Source organism: Oncorhynchus clarkii, chromosome 9, assembly GCF_045791955.1.
Source record: "Oncorhynchus clarkii lewisi isolate Uvic-CL-2024 chromosome 9, UVic_Ocla_1.0, whole genome shotgun sequence".
NCBI classification, from domain to species: Eukaryota; Metazoa; Chordata; class Actinopteri; order Salmoniformes; family Salmonidae; genus Oncorhynchus; species Oncorhynchus clarkii.
The window spans coordinates 17,592,702-17,620,001 of NC_092155.1; the positions used below are offsets into that span (position 1 = coordinate 17,592,702).

At 46.1% G+C, this 27,300-nt stretch overlaps 1 protein-coding gene across 1 annotated transcript in view; it reads right to left on the bottom strand.

The window, feature by feature from the left end:
• The window catches only part of LOC139417482 (sushi, von Willebrand factor type A, EGF and pentraxin domain-containing protein 1-like), a 171,971-nt gene that overhangs the window by 52,670 nt on the left and 92,001 nt on the right, over positions 1-27,300 (bottom strand). Inside the window, exons 7-19 of the mRNA XM_071166761.1 lie at positions 27,027-27,221; positions 24,208-24,326; positions 23,815-23,944; positions 21,844-21,951; positions 9,137-9,268; positions 7,397-7,588; positions 5,436-5,557; positions 5,011-5,116; positions 4,068-4,277; positions 3,368-3,604; positions 2,277-2,438; positions 1,035-1,196; positions 436-597 (exon numbers count right to left, since the gene is read on the bottom strand). Coding sequence (XP_071022862.1) covers positions 436-597; positions 1,035-1,196; positions 2,277-2,438; positions 3,368-3,604; positions 4,068-4,277; positions 5,011-5,116; positions 5,436-5,557; positions 7,397-7,588; positions 9,137-9,268; positions 21,844-21,951; positions 23,815-23,944; positions 24,208-24,326; positions 27,027-27,221 — 2,037 coding nt within the window. The remainder of the gene's footprint in view (positions 1-435; positions 598-1,034; positions 1,197-2,276; positions 2,439-3,367; positions 3,605-4,067; positions 4,278-5,010; positions 5,117-5,435; positions 5,558-7,396; positions 7,589-9,136; positions 9,269-21,843; positions 21,952-23,814; positions 23,945-24,207; positions 24,327-27,026; positions 27,222-27,300) is intronic.

Genomic DNA, 27,300 nt, shown 5'->3' on the forward strand with positions numbered 1-27,300 from the left:
TTGATTTTCACCAGAGGAACATTTGGTTGCATATACACTGTATGCGCAATAAGGAATATGGTGTAATTAAGTAAATAAATTCAGCCAGTGTAGTGTAACAGTAGGGTGTGATGTGAAACTCAGCCAGTGTAGTGTAACAGTAGGGTGTGATGTGAAACTCAGCCAGTGTAGTGTAACAGTAGGGCGTGATGTGAAACTCAGCCAGTGTAGTGTAACAGTAGGGTGTGATGTGAAACTCAGCCAGTGTAGTGTAACAGTAGGGTGTGATGTGAAACTCAGCCAGTGTAGTGTAACAGTAGGGTGTGATGTGAAACTCAGCCAGTGTAGTGTAACAGTAGGGTGTGATGTGAAACTCAGCCAGTGTAGTGTAACAGTAGGGTGTGATGTGAAACTCAGCCAGTGTAGTGTAACAGTAGGGTGTGATGTGAAACTCACTGGAGCAGTGTTGTATGGCAGTGGCCCCGGTGACTGTGGTGGTGCCGTAGAAAGGGCAGGCGAGGCAGTAGGAGCGGCCGTGGTCGGGTTGGTAGTAGTCTCTGGGGCAGGGGTAGCAGGGGACCAACCCTGTTCGAGAGAAATGACCTGCCAAACAAGGAACTGGAGGGGAAGGGGAGAGGGGAGACAGTTAGTCAGTGTCACACATGAAAGTAAGCTCAGTAATCATGTTTTTATTCATAGTAAGTGAGTTCAGTCATAATACTAATTGAGTTCAGTCACAGTGTCATGTCTGTGATTTCCCCTCCCCTCTTTTATTTTATTTAACTAGGCAAGTCAATTAAGAACAAATTCTTATTTACAATGACGGCCTACCCCGGCCAAACCTACCCCGGCCAGATGCTGGGGCAATTGTGCGCCGCCCTATGGGCCTCCCAATCACGGCCGGACGTGTTTCAGCCTGGATTCGAACCAGGGACTGTAGTGACGCCTCTTACACTGAGATGCAGTGCCTTAGACCGCTGCCTCTTCACAGGGTCAGTGGTGTGTTTAGAGTCTGAGTACTGTATAGTTTCTGTCTCTCTCTCTCTCTAACTCACCTCCACACTCAGACATCTCCCTTGCCCCGCTGGTGACGGTGGAGGTCTCATCCGGACAGACCAGACACTCTCTGGACCCAAACCCAGGCTGGTAGTGCCCCAGTGGGCACGACTCACACGTCTCCAGCCCGTTCACAGAGTAACCTCCAGGCCTGCACTGCTCTGAAAACACACAGAAACACATACACTATAAACATATCACAGTAAAGAGGTCATTGAGTTTTTGCCTTCAGGATATTGTAGAAATGGTGCCACCTGCTCATGATGAATAGAGTTGATGATACAGTATTTTAGGACCCAACAAGGTACTGAGACCCAGTGTTTTTTTCCAAGTCAGATCACTTGGTCAGAAAAACTCCAGGCCTATGTACAGTATAACCAATGTATGAGGACCTTGTACATGTCTTTTACCTCTGGAGGGTTACAGCATTTACCTCTGGACGGTTACAGTGTTTTACCTCTGGAGGGTTACAGCATTTACCTCTGGAGGGTTACAGTGTTTTACCTCTGGAGGGTAACAGCATTTACCTCTGGACGGTTACAGTGTTTTACCTCTGGAGGGTTACAGTGTTTTACCTCTGGAGGGTTACAGTGTTTTACCTCCGGAGGGTTACATTGTTTTACCTCCGGAGGGTTAAAATGTTTTACCCCTGGAGGGTTACAGTGTTTTACCTCTGGAGGATTACAGTGTTATACCTCTGGAGGGTTCAAATGTTTTACTTCTGGAGGGTTACAGTGTTTCTCTTTTGGAGGGTTACATTGTTTTTACCTCCGGAGGGTTAAAATGTTTTACCCCTGGAGGGTTACAGTGTTTTATCTCTGGAGGATTAAAGTGTTTTACCTCTGGTGGGTTACAGCATTTACCTCTGGAGGGTAACAGCATTTACCTCTGGAGGGTTACATTGTTTTACCTCTGGAGGGTTACAGTGTTTTATTTCTGGAGGGTTACAGCATTTACCTTTGGAGGGTAACAGCATTTACCTCTGGAGGGTAACAGTGTTTTACCTCTGGACAGTTACAGTGTTTTACCTCTGGAGGGTTACAGCGTTTTACCTCTGGAGGGTAACAGCATTTACCTCTGGAGGGTAACAGCATTTACCTCTGGATGGTTACAGCATTTACCTCTGGAGGGTTACAGTGTTTTACCTCTGGAGGGTTACAGTGTTTTACCTCTGGAGGGTTACAGTGTTTTACCTCTGGAGGGTTACATTGTTCTTCCTCTGGAGGGTTACAGTGCTTTACCTTTGCACTGGTCCTGGCTGCGTGCGTGGAGGTAGGCTGTGGAGGATCCATCAGGACAGGTCTTACACTCCATCTGACCCTCCTGTTCCTGGAAGGACCCCAGCCAGCAGCTCTCACACTCTGCATACTCCAGGGAGTAGTAGGTTCCCACTGGACACTGGACTGGAACACACAGAATACATAACCACATATAATCAGCTACATTACCACACATAACCAGAAATATTTACACATTACCAGACATATTTACACATTACCACACATTGCCAGACATATTTACACATTACCACACATAACTGTCCATGTTTACACATTGGCACACATAACCGTACATGTTTACACATTGGCACACATAGCCAGACATATTTACACATTACCACACACAGCCAGACATATTTACACATTACCACACATTACCACACATAGCCAGACATATTTACACATTACCACACATAGCCAGACATATTTACACATTACCACACATAGCCAGACATATTTACACATTGCCACACATAGCCAGACATATTTATACAGTACCACACATAGCCAGACATATTTACATATTTACACACACAGCCAGACATATTTACACAGTACCACACATAGCCAGACATATTTACACACATAGCCAGACATATTTACACATTACCACACATAGCCAGACATATTTACACATTGCCACACATAGCCAGACATATTTATACAGTACCACACATAGCCAGACATATTTACATATTTACACACACAGCCAGACATATTTACACAGTACCACACATAGCCAGACATATTTACACACATAGCCAGACATATTTCCACATTACCACACATAGCCAGACATATTTCCATATTTCCACACATAGCCAGACATATTTACACATTACCACACATAACTAGAGAGTAGTAGATCCCCACCTGGACACTGGACTGAGGCACACAGCAACCCATATAGACACTCATCCGTTAATTAATTCATCCATCCATCCATCAATCCATTAATTCATTCATGAATACTCTATGTGGACACTGTGAACCTGGAGACCATGCTAAAGATATATACTGTTACTGTGTGTATCTTATGGCCCACTACTCACCACACATCCTCCCCTTCAGTACAGACCCAGGTCGGCAAAACAGAGAGGCCCTCTTGCTCTCCAGGGACTTGGGGTCAGCCACCACAATCATCTCCGAAGACACGTGATATGACGACAGAGGCTGCTTGGCCAGCGTCCGCTTCAGCCGATTGGTCAGCTGCTCCAGGGTCCGCAACAGGCGCTTCTGATTGGCTACCTCCACCGAGTCATTCCTGGACGAGGGCAACGGGATGCTTGCTGGGAGAATGGGCACAGCTCAAAGGACAGGACTCAAACGACAACAACAACAACTAACACTCAATTCTAAATTCGTCCCGACTCCCCTCTAGGCCAGGGCTATTCAATGGCTATGCAATTCCGACCCTCTAAGGCCAAATTATCTGGTAGTTAAATGATCAATTAACGTAGTTGATTGGCCAAAGACTTCACTCCCAGACTCCCATAATGAATATAATTATCAATCAATCAATCGTCTACCCTGGTCTGAAACAACTTTATTTGATGCCAAGTGCTTCCCAATGGGCAGAAAAGTGTAAGTCCATCAGGCATTATGTGAGCACATCCAAAGAAACTTGCCAGGTGCTCGTTTGATGGAACAGATTCAAATAAACAAAATATACCGGCATACTGTCATATGCTTAGTAACATGAACATGAGTGTGTTCACACGGGTATGATGACAGTCCCTCCACCATAGCTACCTGTGATGTTGAAGAAGATCTGTATCTTTTGGTCTCTGGTGGGGCCGGTGATCTTACGGTGCCTCTTGGCGCGGTAATGGGAGGTTCCCGTCCTGCCGGTACCATCCTGTTGCATAGGAGTTCTCTGGCTGTCCGTGGCAAAGCCTGTATCGAAGTAGGCATAGTCCTGACCACTCTGGGGTCCCCAGTTACTGCCCCATCCTCCTGGACCTGGGAGACGGGAGGCAGAGGGGAGACAGAGGGGAGACAGAGGGGAGACAGAGGGGAAGCAGAGGGGAGAAAGAGGGGAGGCAGAGGGGAGACAGAGGGGAGACAGAGGGGAGGCAGAGGGGAGACAGAGGGGAAGCAGAGGGGAGGCAGAGGGGAGAGAGGGGAGACAGAGGGGGCAGAGGGGCGGCAGAGGGGAGACAGAGGGGAGGCAGAGGGGAGACAGATGGGAGGCAGAGGGGAGGCAGACGGGAGACAGAGGGGAGGCAGAGGGGAGACAGAGGGGAGGCAGAGGGGAGGCAGAGGGGAGACAGAGGGGAGACAGAGGGGAGGCAGAGGGGAGACAGAGGGGAGGCAGAGGGGAGACAGGTGGGAGGCAAAGGGGAGACAGAGGGGAGGCAGAGGGGAGGCAGAGGGGAGACAGAGGGGAGACAGAGAGGAGACAGAGGGGAAGAAGAGGGGAGGGGGAGGGCAAGGGGGGTTGGGAGAGTGGAGAGAGAGGGAGAGAGGGGAAGGGGTGAAGGAAGAGGGGGGGTGGGTTATAGGGCAAATACATTCATGTCGAGGCTCAACTGGTTGTACAGTACAATCTTATAGTTGGGGCAAGGAGTTTTTGCAGGCAACATGACCTGTCCAGGAATGAAAAATCTGGGCCATTCGTACAACATATAACAAGGTCACATGATCACATGGTCAGGGAAAACTCCTGGCCCAATAGTAACTGAAAAGGTCTTACCGATGGCGAATCCATTCTCATAGTCGTAGTTGTACTCCAGACAGTGGCCCTGTGACATCACATCTAACTTGCAGGCAACATCATCATTACTGCAGATGGTCGGGAGCTATGGATACAATTGAGAGAGAAAGGAAACATATTGTGTGTGTGTGTGTGTGGTGTGTGGTGTGTGGTGTGTGGTGTGTGTGTGTGTGTGTGTGTATGTGTGTGTATGTGTGTGTATGTGTGTGTGTGTGTGTGTGTGTGTGTGTGTGTGTGTGTGTGTGTGTGTGTGTGTGTGTGTGGTGTGTGGTGTGTGTGTGTGTGTGTGTGTGTGTGTGTGTGTGTGTATGTGTGTGTGTGTGTGTGTGTGTGTGTGTGTGTGTGTATGTGTGTGTGTGTGTGTGTGGTGTGTGGTGTGTGTGTGTGTACTCCTGTGTTCTCACCATGTCTCCTAGTTTAGTGCTGAACTCCCCGGTGAAGGACTTGACCAGATCCAGGTCATCACAGCGAGAGGCTTTGACCAGCATCTCAAAGGGCTTAATCCCATGGTTGGCAATACGGTTCACTGAGATAGAGGGACAGGACACACAGACATGCACACACATGATTTCATTTCAATAATGAATAGCATGCATGTACAGCTACTGTAACTGTAATATAAGAGGTGGCAAGAGAGGATGCGACTAAATACAAAGTGTTTTTATCACTGGTACTATTTTCACAATCATGTGGTGAACTTTCAAAACTCTTTGTACAAAACTCCAAACTGGTAACTCTAGTAAACCAGCCAGTCTTACATTTAAAACCTTTTATTGTGCATTCCTTTTGTTTTACGACATCTTAACCCCAAATAAAAGTTTACTGTGAAATTTAATGAGTACGTTGGTTTAATCACCAAAACACAATATAATGACATCTTCCATATTAAGTCATTCTAACAACCAGTTAATCCAATAGCAAATTTAAGAGACATGATTCAAAATGGCCCTTTCATGTAGTTTGCAACAGTACTGTAAATTACAATACATGACACTGGGGGGCACGACATTAGGCACGACCCATTCAAATGGATCAATTTATAGGTGTGATCATTGAAGACATCTTTCACAAGGTGATCAAATGAAAGAAATGAAAGTAACGTAATGTTTAGCATCCACTCGTTTGCATTAAGTCTGTCTTAAGCAGTTGGCCATATGTTCTCATCGAAATCGCTGTAAATGTCCTCATTGGTCATACTTTAGCTTCTCATTGACATCGCAGTAAATGTCCTCATTGGTCATACTTTAGCTTCTCATTGACATCGCAGTAAATGTCCTCATTGGTCATACTTTAGCTTCTCATTGACATCTCAGTAAATGTCCTCATTGGTCATACTTTAGCTTCTCATTGACATCGCAGTAAATGTCCTCATTGGTCATACTTTAGCTTCTCATTGACATCACAGTAAATGTCCTCATTGTTCATACTTTAGCTTCTGATCGACATCACAGTAAATGTCCTCATTGGTCATACTTTAGCTTCTCATTGACATCACAGTAAATGTCCTCATTGTTCATACTTTAGCTTCTGATTGACATCACAGTAAATGTCCTCATTGGTCATACTTTAGCTTCTGATCGACATCACAGTACATGTCCTCATTGGTCATACTTTAGCTTCTCATTGACATCACAGTAAATGTCCTCATTGTTCATACTTTAGCTTCTGATTGACATCACAGTAAATGTCCTCATTGGTCATACTTTAGCTTCTGATCGATATCACAGTAAATGTCCTCATTGGTCATACTTTAGCTTCTGATTGACATCACAGTAAATGTCCTCATTGGTCATACTTTAGCTTCTGATCGACATCACAGTAAATGTCCTCATTGGTCATACCTTAGCTTCTCATTGACATCACAGTAAATGTCCTCATTGTTCATACTTTAGCTTCTGATTGACATCACAGTAAATGTCCTCATTGGTCATACTTTAGCTTCTGATCGACATCACAGTAAATGTCCTCATTGTTCATGCACCTGGGGATCAACCTTTCGGCACGGCGAATCCAAGCCTGACATACTGTAGGTATGACATCGTTGCCTATCTCATCCATGGCCTGAAGTAGGGTGATACGCTCATGGGGATGGCAATCATACATCTTAGAGTTCTGAAACAATGGGTTTTGTACTGAGTTGTGAAAATTGACCACATACTTGTGAAAATTGACCACATACTTGTGAAAATTGACCACATACTTGTGAAAATTGCTCCAAAGTGATGAAAAAAAAACAGCCAAAGAAAATGTACTGCAGGTGTCTGTCCCAAATGGCAGCCATACCCAAAGACCAGGGTTCAAAGTAGTGCACTATATAGTGAACAGGGTTCCATTTGGGATGCAGACTATAACTAAGGTCACTCACAGGAGCAGTCGGGTCTGTCGGGCGAGTGTGGCGGCTCCCACACTCCGTTGTTAGCACAGAAGTAGCTGTGGACGTCCTGCTGTGTGAAGCTGTATCCGTCTTTACAGTACAGAGTACAGTTGACCCCGTCCTCCTCTTCTGAACAGGAGAACTCCCCATTCACTGGGACGAAGGGCTGTTCACATGTGGACCCTGGAATATAACGGAGACACGCAGAGCTTCATCGGTAATGTAGTTATGGGGCTGGTTGAATTCTATTAAATAAAAGACATATTGTATTTATTTTGTGTGCACCCAGTCTCTACATTGATAGTTAATGTAGTACAACATGGAGGAAGGAAAGTGGATGGCAAATGTGAAGTACAGCACCAAACAATTGATTTGAGATTTCATCCTATTCCAAAACAGTGAAGCTCTGCTTCAACCAAATAAAAACATATATTAAATATGACATAAATACATGAACATTAAAACAAATCCTGTAGTTGAATGAAGATCTAAGTTCTTGTGGTGTACAGGCCTACCTTGTAAAGCCACAACACAGCAAAGATAGAGATGTACAGAGTAAACTAGTCATCTCTAGAATACTCTGGTCATCTCTAGTAAACTCTGGTCATTTCTAGTATACTCTAGTATACTCTAGAATACATTGGTTGTCTCTAGTTAACTGGTTAACTCTAGTATACTCTAGTATACTCTAGAATATATTGGTCATCTCTAGTGAACTCTGGTCAAATCTAGTATTCAACGAGCAAATTCTAGTAAACTCTGGTCAACGCTAGTCTACTCTTGTCAGCTCTAGTCTACTCTGGTCAGCTCAAGTCTACTCTGGTCAACTCTAGTCTACTCTGGTCAGCTCTAGTCTACTCTGGTCAACTCAAGTCTACTCTGGTCAGCTCTAGTCTACTCTGGTCAACTCTAGTCTACTCTGGTCAGCTCAAGTCTACTCTGGTCAGCTCTAGTCTACTCTGGTCAACTCTAGTCTACTCTGGTCAGCTCTAGTCTACTCTGGTCAGCTCTAGTCTACTCTGGTCAACTCTAGTCTACTCTGATCAGCTCTAGTCTACTCTGATCAGCTCTAGTCTACTCTTGTCAGCTCTAGTCTACTCTGGTCAGCTCAAGTCTACTCTGGTCAGCTCTAGTCTACTCTGGTCAGCTCCAGTCTACTCTGGTCAACTCAAGTCTACTCTGGTCAGCTCTAGTCTACTCTGGTCAACTCTAGTCTACTCTGGTCAGCTCAAGTCTACTCTGGTCAGCTCTAGTCTACTCTGGTCAGCTCTAGTCTACTCTGGTCAGCTCTAGTCTACTCTGGTCAGCTCTAGTCTACTCTGGTCAACTCTAGTCTACTCTGGTCAAATCTAGTCTACTCTGGTCAGCTCTAGTCTACTCTGGTCAACTCTAGTCTACTCTGGTCAACTCTAGTCTACTCTGATCAGCTCTAGTCTACTCTGGTCAACTCAAGTCTACTCTGGTCAGCTCTAGTCTACTCTGGTCAACTCTAGTCTACTCTGGTCAGCTCTATTCTACTCTGGTCAGCTCTAGTCTACTCTGGTCAGCTCTAGTCTACTCTGGTTAGCTCTAGTCTACTCGGGTCAGCTCTAGTCTACTCTGGTCAACTCTGGTCAACTCTAGTCTACTCTGGTCAACTCTAGTCTACTCTGGTCAACTCTAGTCTACTCTAGTCTACTCTGGTCATCTCTACTATGCTCTAGTAAACTCTAGTAAACTCCTTCCTTTTACCTTGTACAGTGATGGTGAGGTGGCAGGTGCGGTTGTTGCCTGCCTGATCCGTAGCTGTGTAGCTCACCACCGTCTCTCCGACAGGGAATAGAGAGCCTGGTGTGTGTGTGGTGGACACACTCAGACGCCCACCTGAGAATGGTACAAAACACACAAAAACAATAACTAACAGTTATATATGATCTTGCAGACCATCTCTGGGACATTGAAGCAAAGACAAACTCTGTACCAACTATGTACTTTGGTTTTCTTATCCCTCGTTGGATCATGGGTTTAAATCCAGGGTTTAACCCTCGAAAGTCAAATGTCTTGTCATTGTCACTGCTGCTCCCGAGTGGCGCAGTGGTCTAAGGCACTGCATCTCAGTGCTAGAGGCGTCACTACAGACCTTGATTCGATTCCAGGCTGTATCACAATCAGCCGTGATTGGGAGACCCATAGGGCGGTGCACAATAGGCCGTCATTGTAAATAAGAATTTGTTCTCAGCTGACATACTTAGTTGCATAAAGGTTAAATGAAAATAAAATACAAAATAAATCATGTTTAAAAGACACCTAGATAAACTACAGTATCATTAATAGCCCTGCAGAGAGCAGTGGTGTGTCAGTTACAATAGATGGGCAGAATGAGTCACTCTAGTCCTGGTTAACCACAACAGTTATACAAAGGCAGGGCATGTTGACACATGTTGGAACGGCTGGTCTCTCTCTCAGAGCATCACATGGCATCAGAATAAATAATATCATCATCATCTGGGCAGACTGGGGGTACTTGCTACCTGTCTGGATAAATTAATAGATGGAGGGATTGGTGAAGGGATGGATGGATGGATTAGAGAGAGAAAGAGAGAGAGAAAAAGAAAGATGCTGGCCTAGGCACAAAGACACAAAGACACACAGACACATACACACACTGTCCCCAGGGGAAGCCTTGTACTACAGCAGTTTACTGATTCACCAAGTCAAGGGCTTGATGATTAGTAGACAAGTTGAATCATGTGTGACAGCTCTGGAATAGATCAAATACATGGAACTGATGGGGGCCACGAGGAGAGGATTGAGAACCACTGGTCTAACACAGACACAGCAGAGTAGAGTAGAACCACTGGTCTAACACAGACACAGTAGAGTAGAGTAGAACCACTGGTCTAGACACAGACACAGTAGAGTAGAGCAGAACCACTGGTCTAGACACGGACACAGTAGAGTAGAGCAGAACCACTGGTCTAGACACGGACACAGTAGAGTAGAGCAGAACCACTGGTCTAGACACGGACACAGTAGAGTAGAGTAGAACCACTGGTCTAGACACAGACACAGTAGAGTAGAGCAGAACAACTGGTCTAGACACGGACACAGTAGAGTAGAGCAGAACCACTGTTCTAGACACAGACACAGTAGAGTAGAGGAGAACCACTGGTCTAACAGACACAGTAGAGTAGAGGTGAACCACTGGTCTAACAGACACAGTAGAGTAGAGGTGAACCAGTGGTCTAGACACAGACACAGTAGAGTAGAGTAGAACCACTGGTCTAACAGACACAGTAGAGTAGAGGAGAACCACTGGTGTAGACACAGACACAGTAGAGTAGAGTAGAACCACTGGTCTAGATACAGACACAGTAGAGTAGAGTAGAACCACTGGTGTAGACACAGACACAGTATAGTAGAGTAGAACCACTGGTGTAGACACAGACACAGTAGAGTAGAGGAGAACCACTGGTCTAACAGACAGAGTAGAGTAGAGCAGAACCACTGGTCTAACAGACACAGTAGAGTAGAGGTGAACCACTGGTCTAACAGACACAGTAGAGTAGAGGAGAACCACTGGTCTAACAGACACAGTAGAGTAGAGTAGAAAATACTGGTCTAGACACAGACACAGTAGAGTAGAGGAGAACCACTGGTCTAGACACAGACACAGTAGAGTAGAGGTGAACCACTGGTCTAGACACAGACACAGTAGAGTAGAGTAGAACCACTGGTCTAGACACAGACACAGTAGAGTAGAGTAGAACCACTGGTCTAGACACAGACACAGTAGAGTAGAAGTGAACCACTGTTCTAGACAAAGTAGAGTAGAGGTGAACCACTGGTCTAACAGACACAGTAGAGTAGAGGAGAACCACTGGTCTAGACACAGACACAGTAGAGTGGAGTAGAACCACTGGTCTAGACACAGACACAGTAGAGTAGAGGTGAACCACTGTTCTAGACACAGTAGAGTAGAGGTGAACCACTGGTCTAACAGACACAGTAGAGTAGAGGTGAACCACTGGTCTAACAGACACAGTAGAGTAGAGGAGAACCACTGTTCTAGACACAGTAGAGTAGAGGTGAACCACTGGTCTAACAGACACAGTAGAGTAGAGGTGAACCACTGGTCTAGACACAGTAGAGTAGAGGTGAACCACTGGTCTAACAGACACAGTAGAGTAGAGGTGAACCACTGGTCTAGACACAGTAGAGTAGAGGAGAACCACTGGTCTAGACACAGACACAGTAGAGTAGAGGTGAACCACTGGTCTAGACACAGACACAGTAGAGTAGAGCAGAACCACTGGTCTAACAGACACAGTAGAGTAGAGGTGAACCACTGGTCTAGACACAGTAGAGTAGAGGAGAACCACTGGTCTAGACACAGACACAGTAGAGTAGAGGTGAACCACTGTTCTAGACACAGTAGAGTAGAGGGGAACCGCTGGTCTAGACACAGACACAGTAGAGTAGATGTGAACCACTGGTCTAGACACAGACACAGTAGAGTAGAGTAGAACCACTGGTCTAACAGGCGCAGTAGAGTAGAGGTGAACCACTGTTCTAGATACAGGCACAGTAGAGTAGAGGAGAACCACTGGTCTAGACACAGACACAGTAGAGTAGAGTAGAACCACTGGTCTAACAGACACAGTAGAGTAGAGCAGAACCACTGGTCTAACAGACACAGTAGAGTAGAGGTGAACCACTGGTCTAACAGACACAGTAGAGTAGAGGTGAACCACTGGTCTAGACACAGACACAGTAGAGTAGAGTAGAACCACTGGTCTAACAGACACAGTAGAGTAGAGCAGAACCACTGGTCTAGACACAGACACAGTAGAGTAGAGGTGAACCACTGGTCTAGACACAGACACAGTAGAGTAGAGGTGAACCACTGGTCTAGACACAGACACAGTAGAGTAGAGTAGAACCACTGGTCTAACAGACACAGTAGAGTAGAGCAGAACAACTGGTCTAACAGACACAGTAGAGTAGAGGTGAACCACTGGTCTAACAGACACAGTAGAGTAGAGGTGAACGACTGGTCTAGACACAGACACAGTAGAGTAGAGTAGAACCACTGGTCTAACAGACACAGTAGAGTAGAGCAGAACCACTGGTCTAGACACAGACACAGTAGAGTAGAGGTGAACCACTGGTCTAGACACAGACACAGTAGAGTAGAGGTGAACCACTGGTCTAGACACAGACACAGTAGAGTAGAGTAGAACCACTGGTCTAACAGACACAGTAGAGTAGAGCAGAACAACTGGTCTAACAGACACAGTAGAGTAGAGGTGAACCACTGGTCTAACAGACACAGTAGAGTAGAGGTGAACGACTGGTCTAGACACAGACACAGTAGAGTAGAGTAGAACCACTGGTCAAGACACAGACACAGTAGAGTAGAGTAGAACCACTGGTCTAACAGACACAGTAGAGTAGAGTAGATGAGAACCACTGGTCTAGACACAGACACAGTAGAGTAGAGGTGAACCACTGGTCTAGTCACAGACACAGTAGAGTAGAGGTGAACCACTGGTCTAGACACAGACACAGTAGAGTAGAGTAGAACAACTGGTCTAGACACAGACACAGTAGAGTAGTGGAGAACCACTGGTCTAGACACAGACACAGTAGAGTAGAGTAGAACCACTGGTCTAACAGACGCAGTAGAGTAGAGGAGAACCACTGTTCTAGATACAGGCACAGTAGAGTAGAGGAGAACCACTGTTCTAGATACAGGCACAGTAGAGTAGAGGAGAACCACTGTTCTAGATACAGGCACAGTAGAGTAGAGGAGAACCACTGTTCTAGATACAGGCACAGTAGAGTAGAGGAGAACCACTGGTCTAGATACAGACACAGTAGAGTAGAGGAGAACCACTGGTCTAGACACAGACACAGTAGAGTAGAGGTGAACCACTGTTCTAGACACAGACACAGTAGAGTAGAGGAGAACCACTGGTCTAGATACAGACACAGTAGAGTAGAGGTGAACCACTGGTCTAGACACAGACACAGTAGAGTAGAGTAGAACCACTGGTGTAGACACAGACACAGTAGAGTAGAGGAGAACCACTGGTCTAACAGACACAGTAGAGTAGAGCAGAACCACTGGTGTAGACACAGACACAGTAGAGTAGAGTAAAACCACTGGTCTAACAGACACAGTAGAGTAGAGGAGAACCACTGGTCTAGACACAGACACAGTAGAGTAGAGGAGAACCACTGGTCTAACAGACACAGTAGAGTAGAGGTGAACCACTGGTCTAGACACAGACACAGTAGAGTAGAGGAGAACCACTGGTCTAGACACAAACACATTAGAGTAGAGTAGAACCACTGGTCTAACAGACACAGTAGAGTAGAGGTGAACCACTGGTCTAACAGACACAGTAGAGTAGAGGAGAACCACTGGTCTAGAAACAAACACAGTAGAGTAGAGTAGAACCACTGGTCTAGACACAGACACAGTAGAGTAGAGGTGAACCACTGGTCTAATAGACACAGTAGAGTAGAGTAGAACCACTGGTCTAGACACAGACACAGTAGAGTAGAGGTGAACCACTGGTCTAGACACAGACACAGTAGAGTAGAGGTGAACCACTGTTCTAGACACAGTAGAGTAGAACCACTGGTCTAGACACAGTAGAGTAGAGGTGAACCACTGGTCTAGACACAGACACAGTAGAGTAGAGGAGAACCACTGGTCTAGACACAGACACAGTAGAGTAGAGGTGAACCACTGGTCTAGACACAGACACAGTAGAGTAGAGTAGAACTACTGTTCTAGACACAGTAGAGTAGAACCACTGGTCTAGACACAGTAGAGTAGACGTGAACCACTGTTCTAGACACAGACACAGTAGAGTAGAGGAGAACCACTGGTCTAGACACAGACACAGTAGAGTAGAGGTGAACCACTGTTCTAGACACAGTAGAGTAGAGGAGAACAACTGGTCTAACAGACACAGTAGAGTAGAGGTGAACGACTGGTCTAGACACAGTAGAGTAGAGGAGAACCACTGGTCTAACAGACACAGTAGAGTAGAGGTGAACCACTGGTCTAACAGACACAGAAGAGTAGAGGTGAACCACTGGTCTAGACACAGACACAGTAGAGTAGAGGAGAACCACTGGTCTAACAGACACAGTAGAGTAGAGGAGAACCACTGGTCTAACAGACACAGTAGAGTAGAGGTGAACCACTGGTCTAGACACAGACACAGTAGAGTAGAGTAGAACCACTGGTCTAACAGACACAGTAGAGTAGAGGTGAACCACTGTTCTAGACACAGTAGAGTAGAGGAGAACCACTGGTCTAACAGACACAGTAGAGTAGAGGTGAACCACTGGTCTAGACACAGACACAGTAGAGTAGAGGTGAACCACTGTTCTAGACACAGACACAGTAGAGTAGAGGTGAACCACTGGTCTAGACACAGACACAGTAGAGTAGAGTAGAACCACTGGTCTAACAGACACAGTAGAGTAGAGGTGAAACACTGGTCTAGACACAGACACAGTAGAGTAGAGGTGAACCACTGGTCTAACAGACACAGTAGAGTAGAGGTGAACCACTGGTCTAACAGACACAGTAGAGTAGAGGTGAAACACTGGTCTAGACACAGACACAGTAGAGTAGAGTAGAACCACTGGTCTAACAGACACAGTAGAGTAGAGGTGAACCACTGTTCTAGACACAGTAGAGTAGAGTAGAACCACTGGTCTAACAGACACAGTAGAGTAGAGGAGAACCACTGGTCTAGATACAGACACAGTAGAGTAGAGGTTAACCACTGTTCTAGACACAGTAGAGTAGAGGAGAACCACTGGTCTAGACACAGACACAGTAGAGTAGAGCAGAACCACTGGTCTAGACACAGACACAGTAGAGTAGAGTAGAACCACTGTTCTAGACACAGACACAGTAGAGTAGAGGTGAACCACTGGTCTAGACACAGACACAGTAGAGTAGAGGTGAACCACTGGTCTAGACACAAACACAGTAGAGTAGAGGTGAACCACTGGTCTAGACACAGACACAGTAGAGTAGAGGTGAACCACTGGTCTAGACACAGACACAGTAGAGTAGAGGTGAACCACTGGTCTAGACACAGACACAGTAGAGTAGAGGTGAACCACTGGTCTAGACACAGACACAGTAGAGTAGAGTAGAACCACTGGTCTAACAGACACAGAAGAGTAGAGGAGAACGACTGGTCTAGACACAGTAGAGTAGAGGAGAACCACTGTTCTAGACACAGTAGAGTAGAGGTGAACCACTGTTCTAGAAACAGTAGAGTAGAGGTGAACCACTGTTCTAGACACAGTAGAGTAGAGGGGAACCGCTGTTCTAGACACAGTAGAGTAGAGGTGAACCACTGTTCTAGACACAGTAGAGTAGAGGGGAACCGCTGGTCTAACAGACGCAGTAGATTAGAGCAGAACCACTGGTCTAAATACAGACACAGTAGAGTAGAGGAGAACCACTGGTCTAGACACAGACACAGTAGAGTAGTGGAGAACCACTGGTCTAGACACAGACACAGTAGAGTAGAGTAGAACCACTGGTCTAACAGACACAGTAGAGTAGAGTAGATGAGAACCACTGGTCTAGACACAGACACAGTAGAGTAGAGGTGAACCACTGGTCTAGTCACAGACACAGTAGAGTAGAGGTGAACCACTGGTCTAGACACAGACACAGTAGAGTAGAGTAGAACAACTGGTCTAGACACAGACACAGTAGAGTAGTGGAGAACCACTGGTCTAGACACAGACACAGTAGAGTAGAGTAGAACCACTGGTCTAACAGACGCAGTAGAGTAGAGGAGAACCACTGTTCTAGATACAGGCACAGTAGAGTAGAGGAGAACCACTGTTCTAGATACAGGCACAGTAGAGTAGAGGAGAACCACTGTTCTAGATACAGGCACAGTAGAGTAGAGGAGAACCACTGTTCTAGATACAGGCACAGTAGAGTAGAGGAGAACCACTGGTCTAGATACAGACACAGTAGAGTAGAGGAGAACCACTGGTCTAGACACAGACACAGTAGAGTAGAGGTGAACCACTGTTCTAGACACAGACACAGTAGAGTAGAGGAGAACCACTGGTCTAGATACAGACACAGTAGAGTAGAGGTGAACCACTGGTCTAGACACAGACACAGTAGAGTAGAGTAGAACCACTGGTGTAGACACAGACACAGTAGAGTAGAGGAGAACCACTGGTCTAACAGACACAGTAGAGTAGAGCAGAACCACTGGTGTAGACACAGACACAGTAGAGTAGAGTAAAACCACTGGTCTAACAGACACAGTAGAGTAGAGGAGAACCACTGGTCTAGACACAGACACAGTAGAGTAGAGTAGAACCACTGGTCTAACAGACACAGTAGAGTAGAGGTGAACCACTGGTCTAGACACAGACACAGTAGAGTAGAGGAGAACCACTGGTCTAGACACAAACACATTAGAGTAGAGTAGAACCACTGGTCTAACAGACACAGTAGAGTAGAGGTGAACCACTGGTCTAACAGACACAGTAGAGTAGAGGAGAACCACTGGTCTAGAAACAAACACAGTAGAGTAGAGTAGAACCACTGGTCTAGACACAGACACAGTAGAGTAGAGGTGAACCACTGGTCTAACAGACACAGTAGAGTAGAGTAGAACCACTGGTCTAGACACAGACACAGTAGAGTAGAGGTGAACCACTGGTCTAGACACAGACACAGTAGAGTAGAGGTGAACCACTGTTCTAGACACAGTAGAGTAGAACCACTGGTCTAGACACAGTAGAGTAGAGGTGAACCACTGGTCTAGACACAGACACAGTAGAGTAGAGGAGAACCACTGGTCTAGACACAGACACAGTAGAGTAGAGGTGAACCACTGGTCTAGACACAGACACAGTAGAGTAGAGTAGAACTACTGTTCTAGACACAGTAGAGTAGAACCACTGGTCTAGACACAGTAGAGTAGACGTGAACCACTGTTCTAGACACAGACACAGTAGAGTAGAGGAGAACCACTGGTCTAGACACAGACACAGTAGAGTAGAGGTGAACCACTGTTCTAGACACAGTAGAGTAGAGGAGAACAACTGGTCTAACAGACACAGTAGAGTAGAGGTGAACGACTGGTCTAGACACAGTAGAGTAGAGGAGAACCACTGGTCTAACAGACACAGTAGAGTAGAGGTGAACCACTGGTCTAACAGACACAGAAGAGTAGAGGTGAACCACTGGTCTAGACACAGACACAGTAGAGTAGAGGAGAACCACTGGTCTAACAGACACAGTAGAGTAGAGGAGAACCACTGGTCTAACAGACACAGTAGAGTAGAGGTGAACCACTGGTCTAGACACAGACACAGTAGAGTAGAGTAGAACCACTGGTCTAACAGACACAGTAGAGTAGAGGTGAACCACTGTTCTAGACACAGTAGAGTAGAGGAGAACCACTGGTCTAACAGACACAGTAGAGTAGAGGTGAACCACTGGTCTAGACACAGACACAGTAGAGTAGAGGTGAACCACTGTTCTAGACACAGACACAGTAGAGTAGAGGTGAACCACTGGTCTAGACACAGACACAGTAGAGTAGAGTAGAACCACTGGTCTAACAGACACAGTAGAGTAGAGGTGAAACACTGGTCTAGACACAGACACAGTAGAGTAGAGGTGAACCACTGGTCTAACAGACACAGTAGAGTAGAGGTGAACCACTGGTCTAACAGACACAGTAGAGTAGAGGTGAAACACTGGTCTAGACACAGACACAGTAGAGTAGAGTAGAACCACTGGTCTAACAGACACAGTAGAGTAGAGGTGAACCACTGTTCTAGACACAGTAGAGTAGAGTAGAACCACTGGTCTAACAGACACAGTAGAGTAGAGGAGAACCACTGGTCTAGATACAGACACAGTAGAGTAGAGGTTAACCACTGTTCTAGACACAGTAGAGTAGAGGAGAACCACTGGTCTAGACACAGACACAGTAGAGTAGAGCAGAACCACTGGTCTAGACACAGACACAGTAGAGTAGAGTAGAACCACTGTTCTAGACACAGACACAGTAGAGTAGAGGTGAACCACTGGTCTAGACACAGACACAGTAGAGTAGAGGTGAACCACTGGTCTAGACACAAACACAGTAGAGTAGAGGTGAACCACTGGTCTAGACACAGACACAGTAGAGTAGAGGTGAACCACTGGTCTAGACACAGACACAGTAGAGTAGAGGTGAACCACTGGTCTAGACACAGACACAGTAGAGTAGAGGTGAACCACTGGTCTAGACACAGACACAGTAGAGTAGAGTAGAACCACTGGTCTAACAGACACAGAAGAGTAGAGGAGAACGACTGGTCTAGACACAGTAGAGTAGAGGAGAACCACTGTTCTAGACACAGTAGAGTAGAGGTGAACCACTGTTCTAGAAACAGTAGAGTAGAGGTGAACCACTGTTCTAGACACAGTAGAGTAGAGGGGAACCGCTGTTCTAGACACAGTAGAGTAGAGGTGAACCACTGTTCTAGACACAGTAGAGTAGAGGGGAACCGCTGGTCTAACAGACGCAGTAGAGTAGAGCAGAACCACTGGTCTAAATACAGACACAGTAGAGTAGAGGAGAACCACTGGTCTAGACACAGACACAGTAGAGTAGTGGAGAACCACTGGTCTAGACACAGACACAGTAGAGTAGAGTAGAACCACTGGTCTAACAGACGCAGTAGAGTAGAGGAGAACCACTGGTCTAAATACAGACACAGTAGAGTAGAGGAGAACCACTGGTCTAGACACAGACACAGTAGAGTAGAGGAGAACCACTGGTCTAGACACAGACACAGTAGAGTAGAGGAGAACCACTGGTCTAAACACAGACACAGTAGAGTAGAGTAGAACCACTGGTCTAACAGACGCAGTAGAGTAGAGGAGAACCACTGTTCTAGATACAGGCACCGTAGAGTAGAGGAGAACCACTGTTCTAGATACAGGCACAGTAGAGTAGAGGAGAACCACTGTTCTAGATACAGGCACAGTAGAGTAGAGGAGAACCACTGGTCTAGACACAGACACAGTAGAGTAGCACCACTGGTCTAACAGACACAGTAGAGTAGAGGAGAACCACTGGTCTAGACACAGACACAGTAGAGTAGAGGTGAACCACTGGTCTAGATACAGACACAGTAGAGTAGAGGAGAACCACTGGTCTAGATACAGACACAGTAGAGTAGAGGAGAACCACTGGTCTAGACACAGACACAGTAGAGTAGAGGTGAACCACTGGTCTAGACACAGACACAGTAGAGTAGAGGTGAACCACTGGTCTAGACACAGACACAGTAGAGTAGAGGAGAACCACTGGTCTAGACACAGACACAGTAGAGTAGAGGTGAACCACTGGTCTAGATACAGACACAGTAGAGTAGAGTAGAACCACTGGTCTAGATACAGTAGAGTAGAGTAGAACCACTGGTCTAGATACAGACACAGTAGAGTAGCGGAGAACCAATGGTCTAGACACAGACACAGTAGAGTAGAGTAGAACCACTGGTCTAGATACAGTAGAGTAGAGTAGAACCACTGGTCTAGATACAGACACAGTAGAGTAGAGTAGAACCACTGGTCTAGATACAGTAGAGTAGAGTAGAACCACTGGTCTAGATACAGACACAGTAGAGTAGAGTAGAACCACTGGTCTAGACACAGACACAGTAGAGTATAGTAGAACCACTGGTCTAGATTCAGACACAGTAGAGTAGAGTAGAACCACTGGTCTAGATACAGTAGAGTAGAGGTGAACCACTGGTCTAGACACAGACACAGTAGAGTAGAGTAGAACCACTGGTCTAGACACAGACACAGTAGAGTAGAGTAGAACCACTGGTCTAGACACAGACACAGTAGAGTAGAGCCGTTTTTATTTCATCCAGGCTGACATGTCTGGCTGAGTGGTGTCCTGGCCGTGTCTCCCCTGCCAGGCAATCAGTCTCCAACTAAATATAGCCCAGGCAGCACCAGGGACCAAGGCGTGTGTGTGTGTGTGTGTGTGTGTGTGTGTGTGTGTGTGTGTGTGTGTGTGTGTGTGTGTGTGTGTGTGTGTGTGTGCGTGTGCGTGTGTGTGCGTGTGTGTGTGTGTGTGTGTGTGTGTGTGTGTGTGTGTGTGTGTGTGTGTGTGTGTGTGTGTGTGTGTGTGTGTGTGCGTGTGTGTGTGGGAATCAGGGCGTGGGCTTGATGGAAAAACAAAGCATGCTGACGTTGGAGTAATGTCCGAGTGACGTTGTCTCGCCGCCTTGGTTAAAAACCACAACTTGGTTATTTCTGTTTGCTGTTGATGGCATATCATGTGTGGACCTTGGCAGGAAGGTAGTGTGTGTGTGTGTGTGTGTGTGTGTGTGTGTGTGTGTGTGTGTGCGTTTGTGTCTGTGTGTGTGTGTGTGTGTGTGTGTGTGTCTGTGTGTGTGTGTGTGTGTGTGTGTGTGTGTGTGTGTGTGCGTGCGTGCGTGCATGCGTGCGTGTGTGTGCATGAGCTCAAATATTTAGTCTCTACTCTGTATATGCTTGTGCTTGAGTGCATGCATGTGTATCTGTCTGACTGAGTGTGTGTGTCTGTCTGAGTGTGTGTATCTGTCTGACTGTCTGAATGTGTGTATCTGTCTGACTGAGTGTGTGTATCTGTCTGACTGACTGTATATCTTTCTGACTGAGTGTTTGAGTTCCCAGCAGGCCAGCAGCAGTGATGATGACAGGTTCGAGCCCTATAGAGGGTTATGGTGATGTTTCTGTCACCAGGGCTGCTGTTTGGGGATGTTCTGTCTGTTTGGCTGTTTGAGAGATTCAGTATTACCCTATGATGTGTGTGTGTGTGTGTGTGTGTGTGTGTGTGTGTGTGTGTGTGTGTGTGTGTGTGTGTGTGTGTGTGTGTGTGTGTGTGTGTGTGTGCTTGCGTTTAAGCAAGACCCTGTGTCTGCATACTGAGTGAGGTCATCCAACTCACTGAAACATAGCTGAGGTCTGATATCCTGTCTATACATTACTGTTCCTGACTCAGCTGTTTACTGACACATACACACACACACACACACACATAAACACTTCCTTACTGCACACTGAAACATAGCTGAGGTCTGATATCCTGTCTATACATTACTGTTCCTGACTCAGCTGTTTACTGACACACACACACACACACATAAACACTTCATTTCTGCATACTGAAACATGAGCTCTGCAGTGTCTCTGTCAGCAAGTCTGTGGGTCAGCCAGCCAGAGAGGTCCAGTACTAACATCACCCTTTGACATGTGTATATGTATGTATGTATGTATGTATGTATGTATGTATGTATGTATGTATGTATGTGAGAGAGAGAGAGAGAGAGAGAGAGAGAGAGAGAGAGAGAGAGGAAGAGGTGCAGTCTGGGATACCACACACCTGAGTTGTCGGAAAACTGTGGCACCTCCCAGGAGACGGCCGCCTGCGTGTCTGTGGCCTGGAAAGTGGGCGGTGACCTGCACCTGTCAATCACAGGGGGCTCCGTATCTAGAAAGGAACACCATCGCTGTTGTTAGGGAGACGACAAAGCTTGACCATGACAACCAACAATCTCCAGCTGAATGTTGACTAATTGGACTAATTGGACTGATTTAGTGTTGAGCACTATTGCTATAGTAGGATTTATATCAGTATATTAGTATACAGGTAGTAGTATTCCTACAATCGGATAACAATATAGTGTAACCCTATGGTAAAGTAGGATATGTTATGTTCTTCATTTTAGTGGTATGTGTTAAGCATGTGTGTCTAATGAAAAGCCACTGTGTTCCTTCATTATAGCATATGGAAATATTCGGGGCTACAATAGTGCTTTCCCCCTTGGTTTCTGAGAGTATTACGTGCGTGACACTGGACACCCTTCTTTTCAACACTTTGCACACTTGAGTTTGCCACCTGTGACTACTGTGTAGACTCGTTATTTAGCTTTTATCCAAAGGGACTACTGCATGTGGCAGTCCACGCAGGATCCAAACCCACAACTCTGGAGTTCTTAGCACCGCGCTCCCACTAACCGAGTCATTGGAAATAGGAACTACCAGAAGTATTTCCTGATAACGGAACCTGACCAGGAGAAACTCTGGGTGCTACTTAAAAGATACAGTATGACTAGAGCCTGAAGGCTATAACTGGGCCTGGAGTTTTTCACGGTCAGGTCATGAGGTCAGGAAAACTTAGTGTCCTGATCACAATCACACATTTCACATTGGTATTGCTGTGATGTGCTGTGATGTGCTTGTGATGTTGGTTGTGATATGGTTACAATAAGGTGGTGTTATGGTTACGATGTGGTGGTGAAATGTGATTTGTGGATGTGATACGTGGTTGTGATATGTGGTTGTGATGGTTGGTTGTGATACGTGGTTGTGATGTGGTTGCGATATGTGGTTGTGATATGGGGTTGTGATATATGGTTGTGATATGTGGTTGTGTTCTGATGGTTGGTTGGGATGTGGTTGTGATATGTGGTTGTGATATGTGGTTGCGATACGTGGTTGTGATATGTGGTTGTGATCTGATGATTGTGAAATGCGGTTGTGATTTATGGTTGTGATATTTGGTTGTGATATGTGGTTGTGTTCTGATGGATGGTTGTGATGTGGTTGTGATATGTGGTTGCAATACGTGGTTGTGATATATAGTTGTGATATGTGGTTGTGATATATGGTTGTGATATATGGTTGTGATCTGATGGTTGTGATCTGATGGTTGGTTGTGATATACGCTTGTGATATATGCTGATATGTGGTTGTGTTCTGATGGATGGTTGTGATGTGGTTGTGATATGTGGTTGCAATACGTGGTTGTGATATGTGGTTGTGATATGTGGTTGTGATATATGGTTGTGATTTGATGGTTGTGATATGTGGTTGTGATATGTGGTTGTGATATGCGGTTGTGATATGTGGTTGTGATATGTGGTTGTGATATATGGTTGTGATCTGATGGTTGTGATATGTGGTTGTGATATGTGGTTGTGATATGTGGTTGTGATATGCGGTTGTGATATATAGTTGTGATATGTGGTTGTGATATATGGTTGTGATGTATGCTTGTGATCTAATGGTTGTGATATGTGGATGTGATATAGGGATGTGATATATATGGTTGTGATATATGGTTGTGATCTGATGGTTGTAATATGTGGTTGTGATATGTGGTTGTGTTATGTGGTTGTGATATATGGTTGTGATATATGGCTGTGATATATGGTTGTGATATGTGGTTGTGATCTGATGGTTGTCATATGTGGTTGTGGTATATGGTTGTGATGTGGTTGTGATCTGATGGTTGGTTGTGATGTGGTTGTGATATGTGGTTGGTTGTGATGTGGTTGCGACCTGACCTCACCTATGACAGTGACAGTGAAGGTGCAGTTAGCCTGGTTCCCAGCACGGTCTGTCGCTGTATAGATTATCTTCTCCTCTCCTATAGGGAACAGCTGGGGAGGGGTGTACACAGGCTTCACCTGGACCAGGACCTAGAGGGCAAATGTCACAGATGACTGTTAGGAGTATTATTCATCATCTCTCATTGATTCCTTCATAGGATTAGTCATGTAAAGGATTCTTCCTTCCTTGAGAGTTTTTCCCTTGTTCCTTGACACTACTGCTTGGTCTTGGTTGCTTGGGGCTTTAAGTTTGAGTTGATGTTCGGCACCTTTTTGCTCTTGGTTTGAGTTGATGTTCTGCACCTTGTCACTAACACTCTGGAGGGCAAAAGAGACAACTCTCCTCCACTCACCTCCTCCCCAGAGTTGTCAGTAGCAGTGGGCACCTTCCAGCTGATGTTGGCAGTGCCACACCGCTCGTCCGTCTCTGCCAACACGTCTCTGGGGCACTGGATCCACGGGCGCTCCGAATCTGGATGGAGAGAGTGAGAAAATAAACAACAGATAAACTACGGTCCGAAGAATCAGAGTGGATGGATAAAGATCCCCCAGAAACCTAACAAGCAGGATGTCGGGGTCAATCTGGTTTCAATTCCAGTCAGTTAAATTGGACACGATGGGACTTACTCATAGGAGTGCCATTCCTCAACTGACAGGAATTTAGACAGAATTAACTCCAACTCTGCTAAGAACAATAAACGGTAAAGAAGGATATGAACTGACGCAACAAACCCAGGAGGAGACTTGGGCTTCGTCCCAAATGGCATCCTATTCTCATTCATTTTGACCAGGGCCCATCGGGCTCTGTACAAAAGTAGTGCACTACATAGGGAGTAGGGTGCCCTTTGGGACGCATCCTTCTGTCACATGTCGTCATGACACTGAGGGAGGGACTGTGATGTCACACCTAACCTCTGACCCCTCTCACACAACATGTTCTTAATTACAGAGTTAAAACACTCTGCCACGTTGACATCACCACCTCTTAGCCAATTGTGTGTCTGTCTCTATTATGGACATCACCTCATTGTCGATTACAGCTGTCGCTGTCTTTCTATACATCAATAACCTTTAACCCTTCAGGATAGTGGTTCTGAACTGGTGGGTCGCAAATTTTGATTTATTTATTTTACATTTTTTGCGGGGGATGAAAAAAAATACTCCAGTCTAAATTTAAACAAATAATACCAGGTATGTCGAAATTATAATGAACTTAGATTTTTTTTCAATTATTTATTGTTTAAAAAATATTTTTCAATCACAGTATTTTCAATATTTGTGGTCTCAAACAAAAGAGCTTGCCAACATTCTTCACCAAGTATATGAGAAATGTGGAATTATTGACAATGAAATGATGTGAATGTTGTTCCATTGTTTAATATAATTGCTACATTTACGGTCAATATAGCATTCAAAATAGTTTTCCAGGTTGCTTTTCGGCATAAAGAATCACAATGCAAATATTGGGTCTTGACTGAGACAACCTGGTCCATTTGGGTCCATAGCCAAAACCAGTTGAGAACCAGTGCTCTAGGCTATATGAGACTCCCTCTAAGCCTTGCTAAGCCAGGTAGGTCAATGTCAACAGAGAAGACTGCTTTACTGGTTTTTGTGTGAAAGTTCACAGCTGGAAAGGACCCATTTAGTGAGGTATCCATCCCTCTTAAACACACAGCGTTCTGATCAGATCTGACAAGGTTTTCCCTTTATTGGGCTGGAAATATTTCCCTGTTAGTGTAATAGACTGGAACCAGGTCAGCTCTTTCTTTCTCATCCCTCACTCATTCTCTCTCTCTCTCTCTCTCTCTCTCTCCATCTCTCTATCTTTCTCTCCATCTCCGTCTCTCTCTCTCAATATCTCTCTCTCCCTCCCTCCCTCTCCATTTCTCTCTCTCTCCCCCTCCCTCCCTCCCTCTCCGTACGTACGTCCCTCCCTCCCTCCCTCCCTCCCTCCCTCCCTCCCTCCCTCCATATCTCCCTCTCTCTCTCTCTCTCTCCCTCCCTCTCCGTCTCTCTCTCTCTCCCTCCCTCACTCCATCTCTCTCTCTCCGTCTCCCTTCATCCCTCTCCATCTCTCTCTCTCTCTCTCTCACTCGCTCTCTCTCTCTCTCTCTGTTTTTCTGTCCATATAAAAAAGAGAGGGATGATGAGTGCAGCTGTGTCAGTGAGAACAGAACCAGAGCAGATCCACCCTGGCCTCTATAACTCCACCCTGGTCTCTATAACTCCACCCTGGCCTCTATAACTCCACCATGGACTCTATAACTCCACCCTGGCCTCTATAACTCCACCCTGGCCTCTATAACTCCACTCTGGCCTCTGTAACTCCACCCTGGCCTCAATAACTCCACCCTGGCCTCTGTAACTCCACCCTGGCCTCTATAACTCCACCCTGGCCTCTGTAACTCCACCCTGGCCTGTATAACTCCACCCTGGCCTCTATAACTCCTCCCTGGCCTCTGTAACTCCACCCTGGCCTCTATAACTCCAGCCTGGCCTCTGTAACTCCACCCTGGCCTCTATAACTCCACCCTGGCCTCTGTAACTCCACCCTGGCCTCTATAACTCCACCCTGGCCTCTATAACTCCACCCTGGCCTCTATAACTCCTATGGATGACTGATCCTCTAACCCTCGTTCTTTTCATCTCAACGGCGTCCCCATCCCTCTCTCCACTCGTTTCATCTCAACGGCGTCCCCATCCCTCTCTCCACTCGTTTCATCTCAACGGCGTCCCCATCCCTCTCTCCACTCGTTTCATCTCAACGGCGTCCCCATCCCTCTCTCCACTCGTTTCATCTCAACGGCGTCCCCATCCCTCTCGCCACTCGTTTCATCTCAACGGCGTCCCCATCCCTCTCTCCACTCGTTTTATCTTTACGGCATCTTTTCCTCCCAACAGAACTCATTCTACAGCCACCTGTTTCACCTGTAAAGCATCTGGAGAAGCTGTATGCAATTACAGTGTTGTTCCCCCTGTCCTCAAACACAGCGATTGGTTCTGCTCTGCTCTGGTATGGTTTGTGTTAGGGACGGCTCTCAGCAGAAGGTTAGCGCCATTCACATGGAAAGAAATACACAGAAAGAGCAAAAGGGGTGCATGGAAAACTGTCTCATGTGCATACACACATACACATAGGCACACACTCACACAGTATCCTAGGTGTTGTTACCTGTGCAGGTGGCTTTGTGGACGTTAGTGCTCCAGTCCCCAGAGGAGAGACAGCGTGCGTCCACGTCTCCCTGGAGACTGTAACCGTGGAGACAGGCGAGGCGGCACATGGTGCCAGGCTTCACTTCCCTCTTTCCACAGGCAGGGGGCGACAGCAGGACGTTCCTCAGAGTCACCATGGGGGGACAACGCACCTCTGAGGAGAGAGAGAGAGAGAGAGAGAGAGAGAGAGAGAGAGAGAGAGAGAGAGAGAGAGAGAGAGAAGGGTGGTGGAG